The sequence below is a fragment of the Chinchilla lanigera genome, unplaced genomic scaffold (genome assembly GCF_000276665.1).
Source record: "Chinchilla lanigera isolate Chin_1 unplaced genomic scaffold, ChiLan1.0 scaffold00010, whole genome shotgun sequence".
Taxonomy (NCBI): Eukaryota; Metazoa; Chordata; class Mammalia; order Rodentia; family Chinchillidae; genus Chinchilla; species Chinchilla lanigera.
In genome coordinates this window covers 31,769,035-31,784,435 of record NW_004955411.1, presented here as the reverse complement: position 1 = coordinate 31,784,435, position 15,401 = coordinate 31,769,035, and the positions used below count along the sequence as shown (strand labels likewise).

Here is a 15,401-nt window from a genome sequence, read left to right as displayed (position 1 = left end):
CCCTTCCTGCCACTTGCTCTAGCCCCATCCTGTACAGGACTGCATCTCACTTATCTGTAGCTTCAGGCCTCTTCCCTCCTGGGTCTACCAACTGGCCTCCTGCTGGGCTCAGCCTCAGGCCTTTCCTGTGTGCTCCCAGTGCCCAGGGCTTCTTGCCTGCAGCCTGGGAACAAGGGCCAAGAAACTGTCTGGATGCAGCGTTGGTGCTGTGGAGTGCAGACTGTGCTGGACGCTGAATGGACCACAGAGAAGAGAAAAGACACCGCAGAACCTTCACCATCACCCCTCGGGGAATTTATTTGTTGCCCCAGTCTGAAAGCTGCCACACAGTTTCTTAGAACTTAAGTAACATGATAGAAAATTTAACTGCATTACACTTACAGAATTATTTTTATCTTAAATGATAAAAGATAGTTATTAAAGGCCAAATAGAGAAAATAACTTAAAATTCTAACTAGAGCCACTGACTAGATTTATCAGTGTTTTTCTAGTTATAAAGAGAAAAAACAAAATGAGAAATCAATTTGCAAATAAGTATAAAGTACAGTCAGCTAGGTTATTTAATTTTTTCAATTTAAATGTTTTTTATTTCAATGTTTTTAAAAATTTAATTTTCTACTCTTCCGCTTTTTTCGAGTTAGAAAGCATTCTGTATTTAATCTCCACATCTACTTTTGTCATGGTCTAACGAAATATAAAGTATGAGCTAATAACCTTACCATGTCCTTTTTCTTACTGCTTTCCATCACTAAGTAATTTTTTGGGGAGGTGGATGTTTGAGACAGGGTCTCACTATGTAGTTCAGGCTGGCCTTGAACTCATTATGTAGCCCAGGCTGGCCTCCAACTTGTGGCAGTCCTGCCTCAGGAAGTGCTGAAATCACAGGCATGCATCATCACACCCAACCCAAGCAACTTTTTTAGAAGTTTGGTTTTGGTTCTGGGAATTAGGGTCTTATATATGCTAAGCATGCACTCTCCCACTGAGCTGTATATCCAGTCTGATTTTTATTTTTAATTATGTGAAAGTATACCTAATATTTACCATCTTGGCTATTTTTAGCTACAGAAGTTAATAGTTATAAGTACATCCATACTGTTTCACTTTCAATAGCCAGAATTCTTTCATACTTGCACTAAGTAACTTTATTTTACTTTTAATATACAGCATTGCTTGTTATAGCTTATATCTAGATGTCTATCCAAAGCTTCATGTGGTCATAGGTGGGGCTTTTGGAGGTGGCTGGATCTAGAACGTGTGATGCTGAAATTAAGGAAGTGAGGCCAGGATTTATTTACAGTGTGATGCTAGGATTAAGGGTGTGAGTGCTATCTGCCCTTTGAAGCAGGTAGCAAGGATGAGATATAAGGGACAGAAGGGTGCTTGCTGCTTGTTGCCTTATGCCTGCCCTGCTTTGCCATAGACTGTTTCTCCTCTGCAATGACTCTGCCAAGCCACACTGCTTTGGAGCCAGCCAACTATGAATCGAAACTTCAACTGTGAACTAAATAAACCTTTCCTCCTTTAACTTTAGGTGTGAGCTATTTTGTCCCAGCAACAAGAAAAAAGTAAGACACTACTAAAGCAATGTCTTGCACATTTGGGGAGGACTTCTTTTTATAACAGAATATGTTTCACTACTACCTCACTGACCTTGTAAAAAAAAAAGTATACAACCTTCAAAGCCTGCCAGTTAAACCAGTTCTCATTCCCACTCTGACTAAAGGTATTATTCTGCTTTCCTATCCCCAGACAAGTAAGTACAAGAGTACCGTCCTTTTGTGAGTAAATGAAAGCAGTTACAGGAGTATACTTCTCTACCTCTCCTCTGGGGGAAAACTGTTTTTTTAAAGCAATATAATTCAGTCACAGCTTTCTGAGCAAACATCTGAACTTTAGGAAGTAACTAATTACAATAAACTTTAAATGCATTACAATAGGAAAAAGTATACATGCTTTTTATGGGAAAGACCTACTAATTCCAAATATTGATGTCATGTTACTTTGTGCACCTTCAACTGAAAGCATAGCCTGTATAAAGGGGAATGGGCAGGTAAAAGGCCCTGTTGGTAAGGAAGAAAGCCTGAAGGCACAAAAGAGCAAAGATTGGACTCAGCCATTGAAACTTGTTACTTGTTATCATGTACTTTGATATATAATGTATATCATATATAATTCCTTTATAATATGTTACACAAATTACCATATGATAAAGATATAACACTATATATTTATTTTATATATGATATGTAATATATAATGTTCCTTATAAGATGTGTTTTTCAGTTAGATGGGGCTTATCTTACAGTGCTTTAAGTGTTCATTCCTGGGCACCAAATGTTGAAAAATAAGCCTTACCTTTTTTAATGTTCCAGAGTCTGCAGATGAAGGACCAGGCAGCTCAGTGATAGTATCAGATTCCTCGCAGTGCATTGTAAATTCCTGGGGCTCCTGTTGGCTTCCATCTGATATATCTGCAGCTCTGTAAAGGGCAGAAACAGACATGTCAATAAGCTATTAAGAACACTGACAAAGTCAAGAAACCCAAAGTCATAATTCTTCATGCATATCTCCAGTTAACCCAAATAACAAATCATCCTTCAAAACTTACACATCATTATAGACATTTTGGTACTCTTCTAACCCACTGATAAATAAACCTTGCCAGCTTCACCAGAATTCTTTAAACTCTATCCAGGCAACAAATCAGAGATAGATAGACAGATAAGTGGATAGATAAGCAGTTGTGGAAATGAAAGAAATACATTTCATTATACTATAGAGCTACCATGATAAAAACAGCATCATACTGGTAGAAAACAGACCCGAGAATCAAGGGAACAGATTAGAAGATGCAGACACAACTACAAACACATTCAGCCGCCTTATCTTTGACAAAGGGGCCAAATATCTTCACTGGAAGAAAAACAGCCTCTTTAATAAACGGTGATAGGAGAACTGGCTTTCCATATGCCAAAGATTACACTGTGACCCATATCTCTCACCATGCATTAAACTAAAGTCAAAATGGATCAAAGATCTAAATATTAAAACAGAAACACTAAATCTGCTGGAAGATAAAAGAGGTGAACTCTTTAAGACATAAGTGAAAAAAAAGACATAGGGGTAGACAGACTTTATAAGCAAAACCCTGATCATACAGCAAATACGAGAAAGAATCAACAACTGAGATCTCAACTTATTAAAAGTTTTTTACACCACAAAAGAAACCACCAACTAAGTTAACAGACATTCCACAGAGTGGGAAAAAATTTTTGCCAGCTGTTCCTCAGACAAAGAAGTAGTATCTAGAATATACAAAGAACTCAACATAATCAGACCCCTCAAATTTAAAGACCTGATCAAAACATGAGCATCTGAAATAAAGAGACACTTTACAGATGAAGAAGTACACACAGATGAAAAAGTACACACAGTATGTGAAAAAATGTTCAACATCACTGGTCATTCGAGAGATGCAAATTAAAACAACACTGAGATTCCACCTCACTCCAGAAAGAATGGCTATCATCAAGAAATCAACCAATAACAAATGCTAGTGGGGCTGTGGGGAAAAAGGAACCCTTCTCCACTGCTGGTGTAGATTAGTGCAGAGAAATGATGCAGTTTTTACACGTGTGTCTGATTTATTTCACTTAAGAGTATGGTCTCAAGTGTGGTAAGAGTATGGTAACCATTTAGCTAGAAATGTCTTACTTATCCTTCTTTATGATTGAGTAGTCTCAAAATTTTTAAAATTTTGAGACAGTCTTGCTAAATTGCTAATTTGCCCGGCTAATTTGCCAGCTCAAGGATTGATTTCATATGCTTGGAGTGTGATTCCCAGATGGATGAGTCTACTATGGACAGAAATCAGTGTGGAGATTCCTTTAAAAAAAAATTCGTTAGAGATTCCTCTAATCCTTAAAAACCAGGATTAGAGGTCCCATTTGACCCAACTATTCTTCTGGGTATCTTCCTGAAAGAATTAAAAGCATCATACCACAGTAATACATGCACACCCATGTTTACAGCAGCACAAGTTTTAATAGCTAAATCTTGGAAAGACCCCAAATGCCCATCAACCGATGAATGGATAAAGATGTGGTTTTTTTACACAATGGAGTACTACTCAATCATAAAGAAGGATAAGTAAGACATTTCTAGTTAAATGGTTACCATACTCTTACCACACTTGAGACCATACTCTTAAGTGAAATAAATCAGACACACGTGTAAATACTGCATCGTTTCTCTGGTGTGAGAAACCAAAAGAGTAAATAAGGATCAAAATATATAACAGATATTTTGAAATAGGAAGAAAGTATTCAAATGGGAAGGGAAACTGGTGGCTGGAGGAAAAAGACAAAAAACAAAACCTAAAAAGAAGAAAAAAATGGAAACAAAGCTTTTATAAATAGGAAGGGGAAGACAAGTTGAAGGGAGGATAAGGGAATGGGAAAAAAAAGAATCAAGATATATCATGTACAGGTACAAATTCCCAATGATGAATATGATCATTATGTATACCTAAAATGTACCAATAAACCTAATTAAAAAAAAACAAGAGTGACTGAGTTGGCATAATCAGTTTATTTAGTTGTCCCTGAATTGCATACAGCCACAGTCATAATGCCACACAAAGGTCTGATCATTCCAGAGGATGGTAAGACTCTCTCTTACTCTGTTTTTCACTTAGAAGTGAGGAAATCTTCCCTGGAAGCCAGTTTCTGATATGTGTGTCGTACCTAAACCAAACTGGTCACTGGACCTATTCTTTTGAGGCTGAGGCCTAAAAGACATCACTGTCTTGAAAACACTGGAGTTCTACTAAGAAAAAAGGGAGCAGGAAGAGGTGGAAATGGATGCTGGATCACCTCCCTAGCTTTGTCTTTTTAAAGCATGGTCCAAACAGTCACTGCACTGTTGGTAGGAGGTACAGTCCATATATATTTATGATTGAACTTGAGCTATCAAAGCAGAAACTTTCATGGTTTTAACCTCATAGCATGTTGAATCCAATCTGCTTGCCCTAACTTGGGGGACAAACTAACAAGACAGCATCTGTCCAAGGGTTAGCTGTGTGTGTGTGTGTGTGTGTGTGTGTGTGTGAGAGAGAGAGAGAGAGACAGACAGACAGACAGACAGACACACAGAGACAGACAGACACACAGAGACAGACAGAGATAGTGGGGATTGAGCCCAGCGTATTACAATGAGCTACATCCTAGCCTTTTTAAAAATTTGTGGGGTTTTTTGTCGTTTTTTGAGACAGGGTCTCACTATGCAGTTCAGGCTGGCCTTGAGCTCACTTTGTAGCCCAGGCTGGTCTCGAACTTGCAACGATCCTCCTGCCTCAGCCTCCTGAGCCTGGGATTACAGGCGTGCACCACCACACCCGGCTGCCTTTTTAAAATTTTGAGACAGTCTTGCTAAATTGTTAATTTGCCCGGCTGGGCATGAACTTGCTACCTTCATGCCTCATCTTCCCTGAGTGCTAGGATAGAAAGGCCTGCAATGACAGCCAGCGCAAGGGTTGATTTCATATGCTTGGAGTGTGATTCCCAGATGGATGAGTCTACTATGGACAGAGGAGTGGAGGACCATCACAGAGCTTTCATGGGTACATCCAATAGCCTCTGACCTGCCTTTAAAGGGAGGTGGAGACTGAGGTATTGGCTCACTTCCCTTTCCTCATGACCCAGATCCAACACCTGGCTAAAGGTGCCATCATTTCACATTGTGCTCAAGGACTTAACTGGGAGGTAAGTCAAGGCTACAGACTGAGGGCTTGGCGAGGAGAGCTCAGCTTCAGAACAGCTTCTCACCCAATGCCAGGAGCATTTTCTACTTTCTTTCCAAAGTGTCAGTCATTGAATTCCTACTCATAGCAAACTGATTAGACAAGTTTGCCTTCTGAAACACAACCTTCACAAAATAGGTTTGGAGTCACGCAGGATGGTTCCGAGTCCCTAGGTTAAGTTTATAAGTATATCATTCATGTTGTCAGACATGAAGTACACAAAGATGCACAATGTATATACATCCTGTCCTCAAGGACATTACAAGTAAACATAGGAGGGGCTGGGGATTTAGCTCAGCGGCAAAAGCGCCTGCCTGGCAAGCGCAAGGTCGTGAGTTCGATTCCCGGTACCAGAGAAAAACCAAAAAAAACAAACAAACAAGTAAACATAGGAGATCATCAAGGGGGCAGCAATATTTTTAGTTCTGAATGACAGTTACATAAGGATCCAAAAAGAGTAAAAGCCAATGCTGATAAACGTTTGCAACAGGACAGGCCAACTGGGAAATTTAACTTTTATTTTCCAAAAGTAAATTTTAGCTCCATTCTTAATGAGTAGGCAGGTAGCTGTAAGAATGGCTGAGCCTATGGTTTAATCCCCAGCAGTGAAGGAAGGAAGGAAGAGAGAAAGAATGAAAATGTCACCAATGGTCACAAAGAACCATTACCTCCAGAGTTAACAAAATAAAATCCTCAAATGCTGCCATATATTACTAGAGTCTTAGCAGAAAATAATTTATTAATTTGTTAACTGCAATCTTTGTGCTTCCCTTTTTAAGTACAGATATTATGCTGTCACTGAAAGAATTTCAGTGTTAAATACCTGAGTTTACTCAGACTTATAAGTAAGTGCCAGGTCATTTAATTATTTTTTTCTGTTTTCTTTTTATTTGGTTTACTTAAAAAGCAGATTTCTCCTCTTCCCTGGAGTGTAAATTGGTAGCAAAATTAATAATGGTAAGACTGTTTTTCCCTTTTTTCAAGTTAAGAATCACATGGCCATTTCCAGATAAAGCCAAGCTTTGCGAGGCCTGAAGCTTGTATAAATGTGTTTGGTCCACTGTAAGACAAAGAAATCAAAATGTTTTACTTTTTAAAAATGTACAGTACACTAGTGCCTCTTTGAAGGCTCTGGAAGTGGCCCTACAGCTAAGCTTCCTTTGCATCCTGTAACTCTGCCTCTGATTTTCCTAATGCTGGTCTACCCTCATCAACTTGTTCCTCCAGCATTTTAACATATGTAGCTCAATATAAAGCAAGTTAAATGAATTTCTTTATCCCACAATTCTTGTTTCTGAGAAAATGTACATATAAAACAATTAAATGAGACAAAAATTGTAAAGGATCAGGTTTAACTATAGGGTATAAATTGATGCCACACTGCCATCTACTGTCTACTTAAAGAATTACTGTTGTGTTCTACTGAGTCTCAACGCTGTGACTTAAATTACCAAAAGGGGCCTCCACGTAGACTAAATTATTTCCTAGAAAGAACTTAAAACACCACATACTAGAGCCACTTTTGTGAATTAAAGCATTGGTTGCAAAGTTACATAAGTTTTATGGCCACAATAGGAGAAAACTTAATTCACTTAACAAACGGTACTAATAGTGTGTTAGTTTTTATCTAGACGTACTCCTAAAGCTTTATGAGGTCATAGGTGGGGTCTTTTCAGAGGTGGCTGAATCAAGAGGTTGTGATGCTGGGATTAAGGGTATGTGACTAGTAAAATCAGTCCACTGAATGGTTTGGCACCACGCTGATGCTGGTAGCCTAGGTATACAATACGAGGGACAGAAAGAGGCTTGTCTTCTCCCAGGCTTGCTTGCTTGCTTCTGCTGTCTTCTGCTTGCCTCAAACAGGTTCGCCTCTACATTGTCTGTCAAGTCACCCTGCCGTGGAACCAGCTGATTATGGATGAAATCTCTACAAACTGTGAGCTAAATAAACCTATCCTCCCTTAACTTGTGGGTGTCAGTTATTTTGTCTTAGCAACGAGACAAAAGTAACTAAGACAGGTACTGGCTAAAAAACAGGCCTGAGGATCAATGGAACAGACTGGAAGAAACAGACACAACCAAAAACACACTCAACCACCTAATCTTTGATAAAGGGGCCAATCAAACTCACTGGAAGAATGATAGCCTCTTTAATAAATGGTGCTGGAAAAATTGGCTCAATACCTGCCAAAAACTGAAAATAGACCCAAGCCTATCACCATGCACCAAACTCAAGTCAAAATGGTTCACAGATCTCAATATTAAACCAGAAACACTAAATCTATTGGAAGAGAAAGTAGGTAAAAACCTCGAAGACATAGGGGTAGGCAGAGAGTTCATGAATAAAAACCAAATTGCACGTGAAACACTTGAAAGAATCAACAACTGGGATCTCATCCTACTGAAAAGTCTCTGCACATCTAAAGAAATCACCAGCAGAGTCAAAAGAAAACCCACAAACTTGGAAAAAATTTTAGCTGATTGTCCCTCAGACAAAGGGCTTCTATCTAGAACATATAAAGAATTAAAAAATTTTAGCCCCTCCAAATTCAAAGACCCAATCCAAAACTGGGCAGCTGAGATGAACACACATTTCTCAGACAAGGAGATACAAATGGCAAATAAATATATGAGAAAATGTTCAACATCATTAGTCATTCGAGAAATGCAAATTAAAACAACACTAAGATTCCACCTTACCCCAGTAAGAATGGCTAGCATTAAGAAATCAACCAATAACAAATGCTGGCGAGGCTGTGGAGAAATAGGAACCCTTCTCCACTGCTGGTGGGAATGCAGACTGGTGAAACCACTGTGGAAATCAGTTTGGAGATTCCTCCAAAAACTAGGTTTAGAGGTCCCATTCAACCCAGCTATCCCCCTGCTGGGTATTTTCCCAGAAGATCTAAAAACATCATATCACAGTGATATATGTGCACCTATGTTCATAGCAGCACAATTTGTAATTGCTAAAATGTGGAAGCAACCCAAATGTCCATCCACCGAGGATTGGATAAGAAAATTATGGTACTTTTATATAATGGAATATTACTCAGCTGTAAAGAAAGATAAACTCGAGGCCTTTATATTTAAATGGTCACAACTGGAGACCATACTCATAAGTGAAATAAATCAAACATACATGTGCAAGCACCGCATTGTGTCACTAGTGTAAAACTTGAAAGAGTTAATTTAAACTTGGAGGTATGATAGACACTGTGAAATGATAGGAAACCACCGAAGAGTAAAGGGCTTCTGGGATGTGGGAAAAGAGAAGGGAAAGAAGGAGAAATTTTGTATGTATGTATATACAGGATAGATAACATGGTTGTTCTTCTATCTGCTGTTTCTATGCTGAAAGAAACTGTCAATGAGTCTTTGGTTGACCAGTATTGCATGTCTATATCTGTTTTCATGAGAAGCCACTTTGAAGATATCAATATGTAATACAACCACCACTGTTAATTCCCTACCACTTTGTTTGTAACTCTGTATTGTCTGTATTGTGCTTGTGATATGTTGTAAAATGTTGTATGTCTGTTAATGTTTCCCTCCTTTTATCCTTAAAATAAAAAAAAACCAAAAAACAAAAAACAAAAGTAACTAAGACAGAATTCATATTTCTTCACTGCAACTGCTAAATTGTAGAGTGACCATTTACTGAGCAACCCCCACCTTGCTGACACTATACTGTATCATATTATGCACACATACCATCAGATGATTCTAGACCTGAAAGCGCCTCCAGTGATTACCTGGAATAGGCAGATTATTGCAGATTTTGGAAGACATTATCCCTGAGCAACCATGTGACTGACAAGAACATTGAACCCACTAATCACTCTTGTGTGTGGAACAGGAAGACAGGCATATATGTCCAGATGCATCATAAAGCTGCATTTAATCACATGGGGATAGAACCATGTAAACCTGATCCCTTAAAAAAATCTCTTCGCAAACCAAGGAATTGGACTTATAGAATAGGTTTTTCCTTAATAAGCAAGGTTGTCTTCTAAGTTATATTTTTCTCAGCTAATTAAAGAATGAAATATAGCCATGTTTACACAGGAATTTCAGAGTCATACTAGCCTAGCCATTATCTGAGAGATATTGGGCTAGTTATTGAACTTCTCTAAGTTTCAGTTTTCTCATCAAGGATTATAATCATATTGTCATTAGAATTAAATTAGGTAGTTCAAAAGGTGTGGCCTAGTACTAGCACATAGCAGGTGCTCAATGAGTATGAGCTATTTTTATTATGTGTATGAATGTTAGTTGACATTGCCTGAATAATAATTTACAAAGTACCATACAAACAGACAGTACCTGGAGCTAGATTATTCACCAGGCTCAAATATGAAATGATATAAAAATGAGAAGATCTAAGCCAGATTCAGTTGTATACACAGTAACCACAGTTACTCAGCAGACTGAGGCAGCAAATCATGAGTTTGAAGTCAGCCAGAGCAACATAGGGACTTAATAAATAAAATCTCTGAAGATGCCTTAGAGACAACCTAGCAACCAAACCATCTCATTTTTGAAGGTCAGCTCACTGAGGCCCAGACACCCATGGCTCAATATCAATGGCAAGAGATTGCAGAGAACCCACTTGACTCCTACCTAGTTCACAGGGTAGTTTCAAATTCGCAATAACTGAATTTCATGATCACAAAATCCCTAGCTGGATGGGGAAATAAAACCATTTTTATTTTCTATGCTCATTCAAGTCTCATTCAAAACATCCTCTAAGTTTTAGCAATATAAAGAATATGCCCTTAATCCAGTGTTCAGCATCAACGAAAGGCAACAGAATGCCAAAACCCTGCCATCTAGCGGCTGTACAAGAGTATCAATCAGGGCTGGGGATTTAGCTCAGTAGCACAAGGCCTGCTTGGCAAGCTTGAGGTCCCGAGTTCGATTCCTGTACAAAAAAGATACAGATATAGATACATCAATCTACTCATTCTTAGTATTGCTTTTGGAAAAAGTTAACACTCTCTCCCAAGTTGCTTCTATTTTCCTGGGCACTTAAATATTTTAATGGTGGCCTGAAGGCTGGGAGGTGATCTGAAGGTGGGCCTGAAGGCTGCCACACAATGGGCTGTGTGGGCAGAAATGGCCAGGTACTCCTTATATCTGACCAATACAATGCAGATCATCTTCCTAAACCAAGGCTGGGGACCTTTGCCCTAATACTTCTGCTTAGTGAAATCTAGGCTTTAGGTGCTAACAGACTGTAAAACAACCAATATAGCTCAGAATCAGTAAATTGTGGATTTTGGTCATTTGAGATCACTCTATATGATTAATGAACTCTGAAATCCACCCAGAACCAGTCTGAGCTTAACAAGATACTGTTTTATTAGCATTAGTCGCAGAGGAAGGAATGACCCCATCCTAGGCAAGACCAAAGAAAAGCAGAAATTAAGGACCACACAACCCAGGAACCATTTCCTAAAGTCCCAAGAGAGCTGAGGAAGTGGGGTCTGTGCCTCAAGGAAGAGCTCTTGCAAAATCACACATGCTCTTGTTTAGAGGAGCTGAAGATCAGAACATAATTGTTAGCTTCTCTTTATAACATTCAAGTTGGACAAGTTTAGTTTACAGTTGTTAAAATACAAAAGAAGGATTTTGACTGCTGCAATTTTCCTTCTAGGGTGACTCGAGTTCTTATAATCTAATGACAGAGAAAAGGTAGCTTTCTTTTGACAGCATATTTATCAAAGAAAGACTAATGACCTTACTAAGTTTATAAATGATGAACTAACAATGGAAAGGAAGGTATTTTAAATCCTTTGTAACACAGAACAAAATTACTGAGGATTTTACTACCCTCAAGCAAGGAGGAGGGAAGCCTGGCAGAACATGTTCACAGGTACGAAGGTAGAAAGAACATCCTTAGTCACCAGGGGCAACTCTGACATCCCTGAGCCCTCTAGTTCCAATCAACCCACCTCTGGTCACTGTCAAGGGGCCCTTTGTCATTACACCTGAGCTTGCTTTTAGGGGCCCTGCAAGATGCAGTCATGTAAGAACTGTTGGACCTGATGCAGGGAAGCTGGGAAGGATATTAGCTACTGTCTTACCTAATTATCTATGGAATTTGAAGAGACAAAGATCTTTTCTTCCTTTATTTATTATTTGCACTATGGATTGAGCCCAGTACCTTCTCACTGAACTATATCCCCTGCCTTTATTTTTATTTTTAATTTTGAGACTGGACCTTGCTAAGTCACTAAGTTACCTGGGCTGGACTTGAACTTGTGATCTTCCTGTCTCAGACTCCCAGAGTGATGGTATTACAGGCATGTGCAACCACACTAGGCCACAAATATCTTTCATTCTTAAGTTCCTTATCCACTGACTTTCAGAAAATGGAGACTATGTACCTGATGGTGAATCAGTTATAGAACTTTCTGAATGTATGTTTCTACAAAATAATTATTTCCTTGGCCTTATCATTCATGCCTTTGGTTTTTTATCTTTACCTATTTGCACTGTTAACTGGTTATTACCTACTATAAATACTTTAGAGGAAGAAGTAATAGAGTGACAGTTATAAATATATGAAACATATTGCTGCTTCTACCTCACAAGTATGACATCTGTCTCCCCTTATCAACACCCCATCCTAGTTCTTGGCTTCTAAATGTCTTCAATTTAGCAAGTTTACAGATATTCTCTACTATCAAGTCCATCCTGCAGCCTGTAAATCATTCTAATTTTCAAAAAAAGACTAATCCTCCCAGTATCCTCTCATTTGAAAACTATTAGATGGTTCATCACTGTCTAAAAGTCCTAACTTCATAGTCTAGTATTTAAGTGCCTCCATCTTTTGGACCCTGTCTGCTTTTTCAAACATACAAAGGATGACCTAAATATATACTGAATATTTAAAAATTTAAACAATTACAGTAAAAAGACACATTGCCATTAACTCCCCACCCCCAAATACTCCACTTCACTTCAAACACACTTGTCCCATTGTTCTTGCCACTTTCTGAAGCAACTCTGGAAGTCCTCTTTTGTAAGTGTCCTTATGAAGTACAGTAAATGCTGCTGATGAGAATCAATGACAACCAATAGAAAAGCAGGCTCATATAAACATTAGGATGTATCTTCATCCACCTTTTTCACCAGATCTGTGACTTCTTCCTCAAAGTCAAAATTACTATGAAAAATAAACATGTTAAATTGATTCAGAATACTGTGGCAGCCATGGCAGTGCAACTAAAGACACTCATGAAAGGTCTTCCAGAACTGCTTCAGAAAAGGGCTAGACTGATGGGATAAGCGTGCTTGAAGCAAGGGAGAGTACTTTGAGGGGATTAATTGCAAAGTGTCTTGTTTAATACATTTAAATACATTTTCTTCTTTAATATTCTCCTTTAATACACTTTAAAAATACAAACACTCTCTGTATTTTTTATCATACTTCATAGTTCCCTTACCTACTATATGTCCCAGACTATTTTGCTGTATGTATTTTAGCCTCATTATAATCACTAGTGGCTCTTATCCTCACCTCCAAGAGTAAACTCCTTAAGAGGCTCCTTTGCAAAATTCCCTTTGTTTTTGCCATTTAACAACATCTATCATATTCCAGATGCTGAGCAAGGGTTTCTTGGGCAAGTGAAAACAAAACCCCTTCTACAAAGATTGATTCACGACTTCAGCAGCTGCCAGCAGAGCCTGTTACTGTTTAAGACTTTCAAACAATGTCAATATAAAGCTTTGGTTCAAAAGCACCTACTCTTAACCACAATAGATACATACTTGGGCTTCTCTATTTGTTATTATTTTCCAAAAGTCTATGGTGATGTCACATGCTTTGAAGTTGACTTTATAGCATCTTTAATATGCATCATCTGCCTATTTTGTTTACCTTTGCCACACCTTAGTTCAACAGTGTAAGACAACTCATGCCAGTGACACTCATGAATCTCTGACACTTTAGAGCCCCTAAAAATCCTGGCAGCAAACTCACCTGCTCCAGTTAGTCCTCCCAGGCACTCAAAAGAATTATCTTCACCAACTCTGTGTTTTGATAATACTTATAGCTATACTTCAGAGGTTTATATTCTTTAGTTAATATGTCTTCCACATGGTTTATAAATCTTAGAAAACTAGAAGGGAGAATTGGGTCTTTAAGTGTTACTTATAAGATATCTAAAATATTCCCATATATAATAGGGTGCTTATTGTAATTTTTAGTATAGTATGAAAATAATTTTTAAATGAGAGGTTTCTTTAGCTTTTCAAGAAAATTCTCATAGAGGATAGCTTTTATATTTTTTAATGTTTCCACAAGTTCAACTTAATTTCTAACTATGTGCAAACTGTTCAATGATTAGAATAAATTTATCAAAGCTGAGAGTGCTAGCACATGTCTGTAATCCCAGCACTCTAGGAAGCTGTGGCAGGAGGATTGAAAATTCAAGCTCAACCTGGGCAACTTAGTGATCTGGTGAGACCCTGTCTCATACATACATACATACATATATACACACATACTACTATACACATGGGTTGGAGCTATAGATCACAGTGAAGGCTCTAGGTTTAATCCTCAACCCTGAAAAAAATCAGAAATTAGTCCACCATTCATAATCACCCAAATCACATCTTTGCCTTCTCCCTCCTGCCTGCACCAGGTAAATAAACTCCAGAGGAGACTAGAGTTGCCTGCGGGCCTCCTAGATACATCCATTTGCAGAACCTAGAATTGTCATCATAGTCCTAATGAATGAGTCCAATTTAGTGTCCTTAACCAGTGCCAATGTTACAAATGAAAACACTAATTAAAAATAATTTCTAATTAAAAGCCACTTCTAATTAAAAGCCACTGTGTATTAGAGATATAGATTTGTTATCAGAAGATGATGGAAAGGCTACAAAGCTGAATCTGAGATAGACTGAGATTTATCACCTCAGCTCTCACGCACGGACATTCTTTCCTTGTAGAGGCAAGACAAGATTGTCAGTGTTCCTACTGCCCGCCTCGCTTTCTGAAGCTCTTCTTACAGAGATGTTGATAACATTCTCCAACGTCAGCTTCAGATTCTCCACACTACAGGATCCTCCAATATTGCTCTAACCTCATCCTCCTCTTCCTCTAAGCTCAGACTTTCTTCTGTGGGCAGAGAGATTGATTTGCACTTCCCTCACATACAACTTGATTCATTACTTATATATTTCCACCTAGGTTTCCTATTTATGTTTGCCCCTCTCCCTTTGCAATCTTTGGCTATCAAATTCCTTCAAGTCAGTTTCAACATTCATTTCCTCCAAGACTTGCCTGATTGTAAGGAGCTGTGTTTCCTTGCCCCTTAGCTATCCAGTTTGTACTATAGGAAATCCCAGTATACAGAAGAGTTGTATTCTTTTTTTGGAGGTAACTGCTTTATGATCTTGTAAATATAATGTTATACAATGGTGCTTTAATTTCCTGATAATGCCCTAAAAGTCAATTTCGTGTAGCTGAAATATCACACCACAGCAAAAAAAAAAAAAAAAATGTCATTATGAATCACAAAGTTGTTTCAATAATGGCCTTAAAAAGAACAAGAAAGCAATAGTCCGAAAAAATGGTGTT

At 38.3% G+C, this 15,401-nt stretch overlaps 1 protein-coding gene across 1 annotated transcript in view; it reads right to left on the bottom strand.

The window, feature by feature from the left end:
• The window catches only part of Aim1 (absent in melanoma 1), a 116,064-nt gene extending 113,582 nt beyond the window's left edge, over nt 1-2,482 (bottom strand). The window contains exon 1 of the mRNA XM_005377829.2: nt 2,359-2,482. Coding sequence (XP_005377886.1) covers nt 2,359-2,433 — 75 coding nt within the window. The 5' untranslated portion in view covers nt 2,434-2,482. The remainder of the gene's footprint in view (nt 1-2,358) is intronic.
• Nucleotides 2,483-15,401: the final 12,919 nt, after the last annotated feature.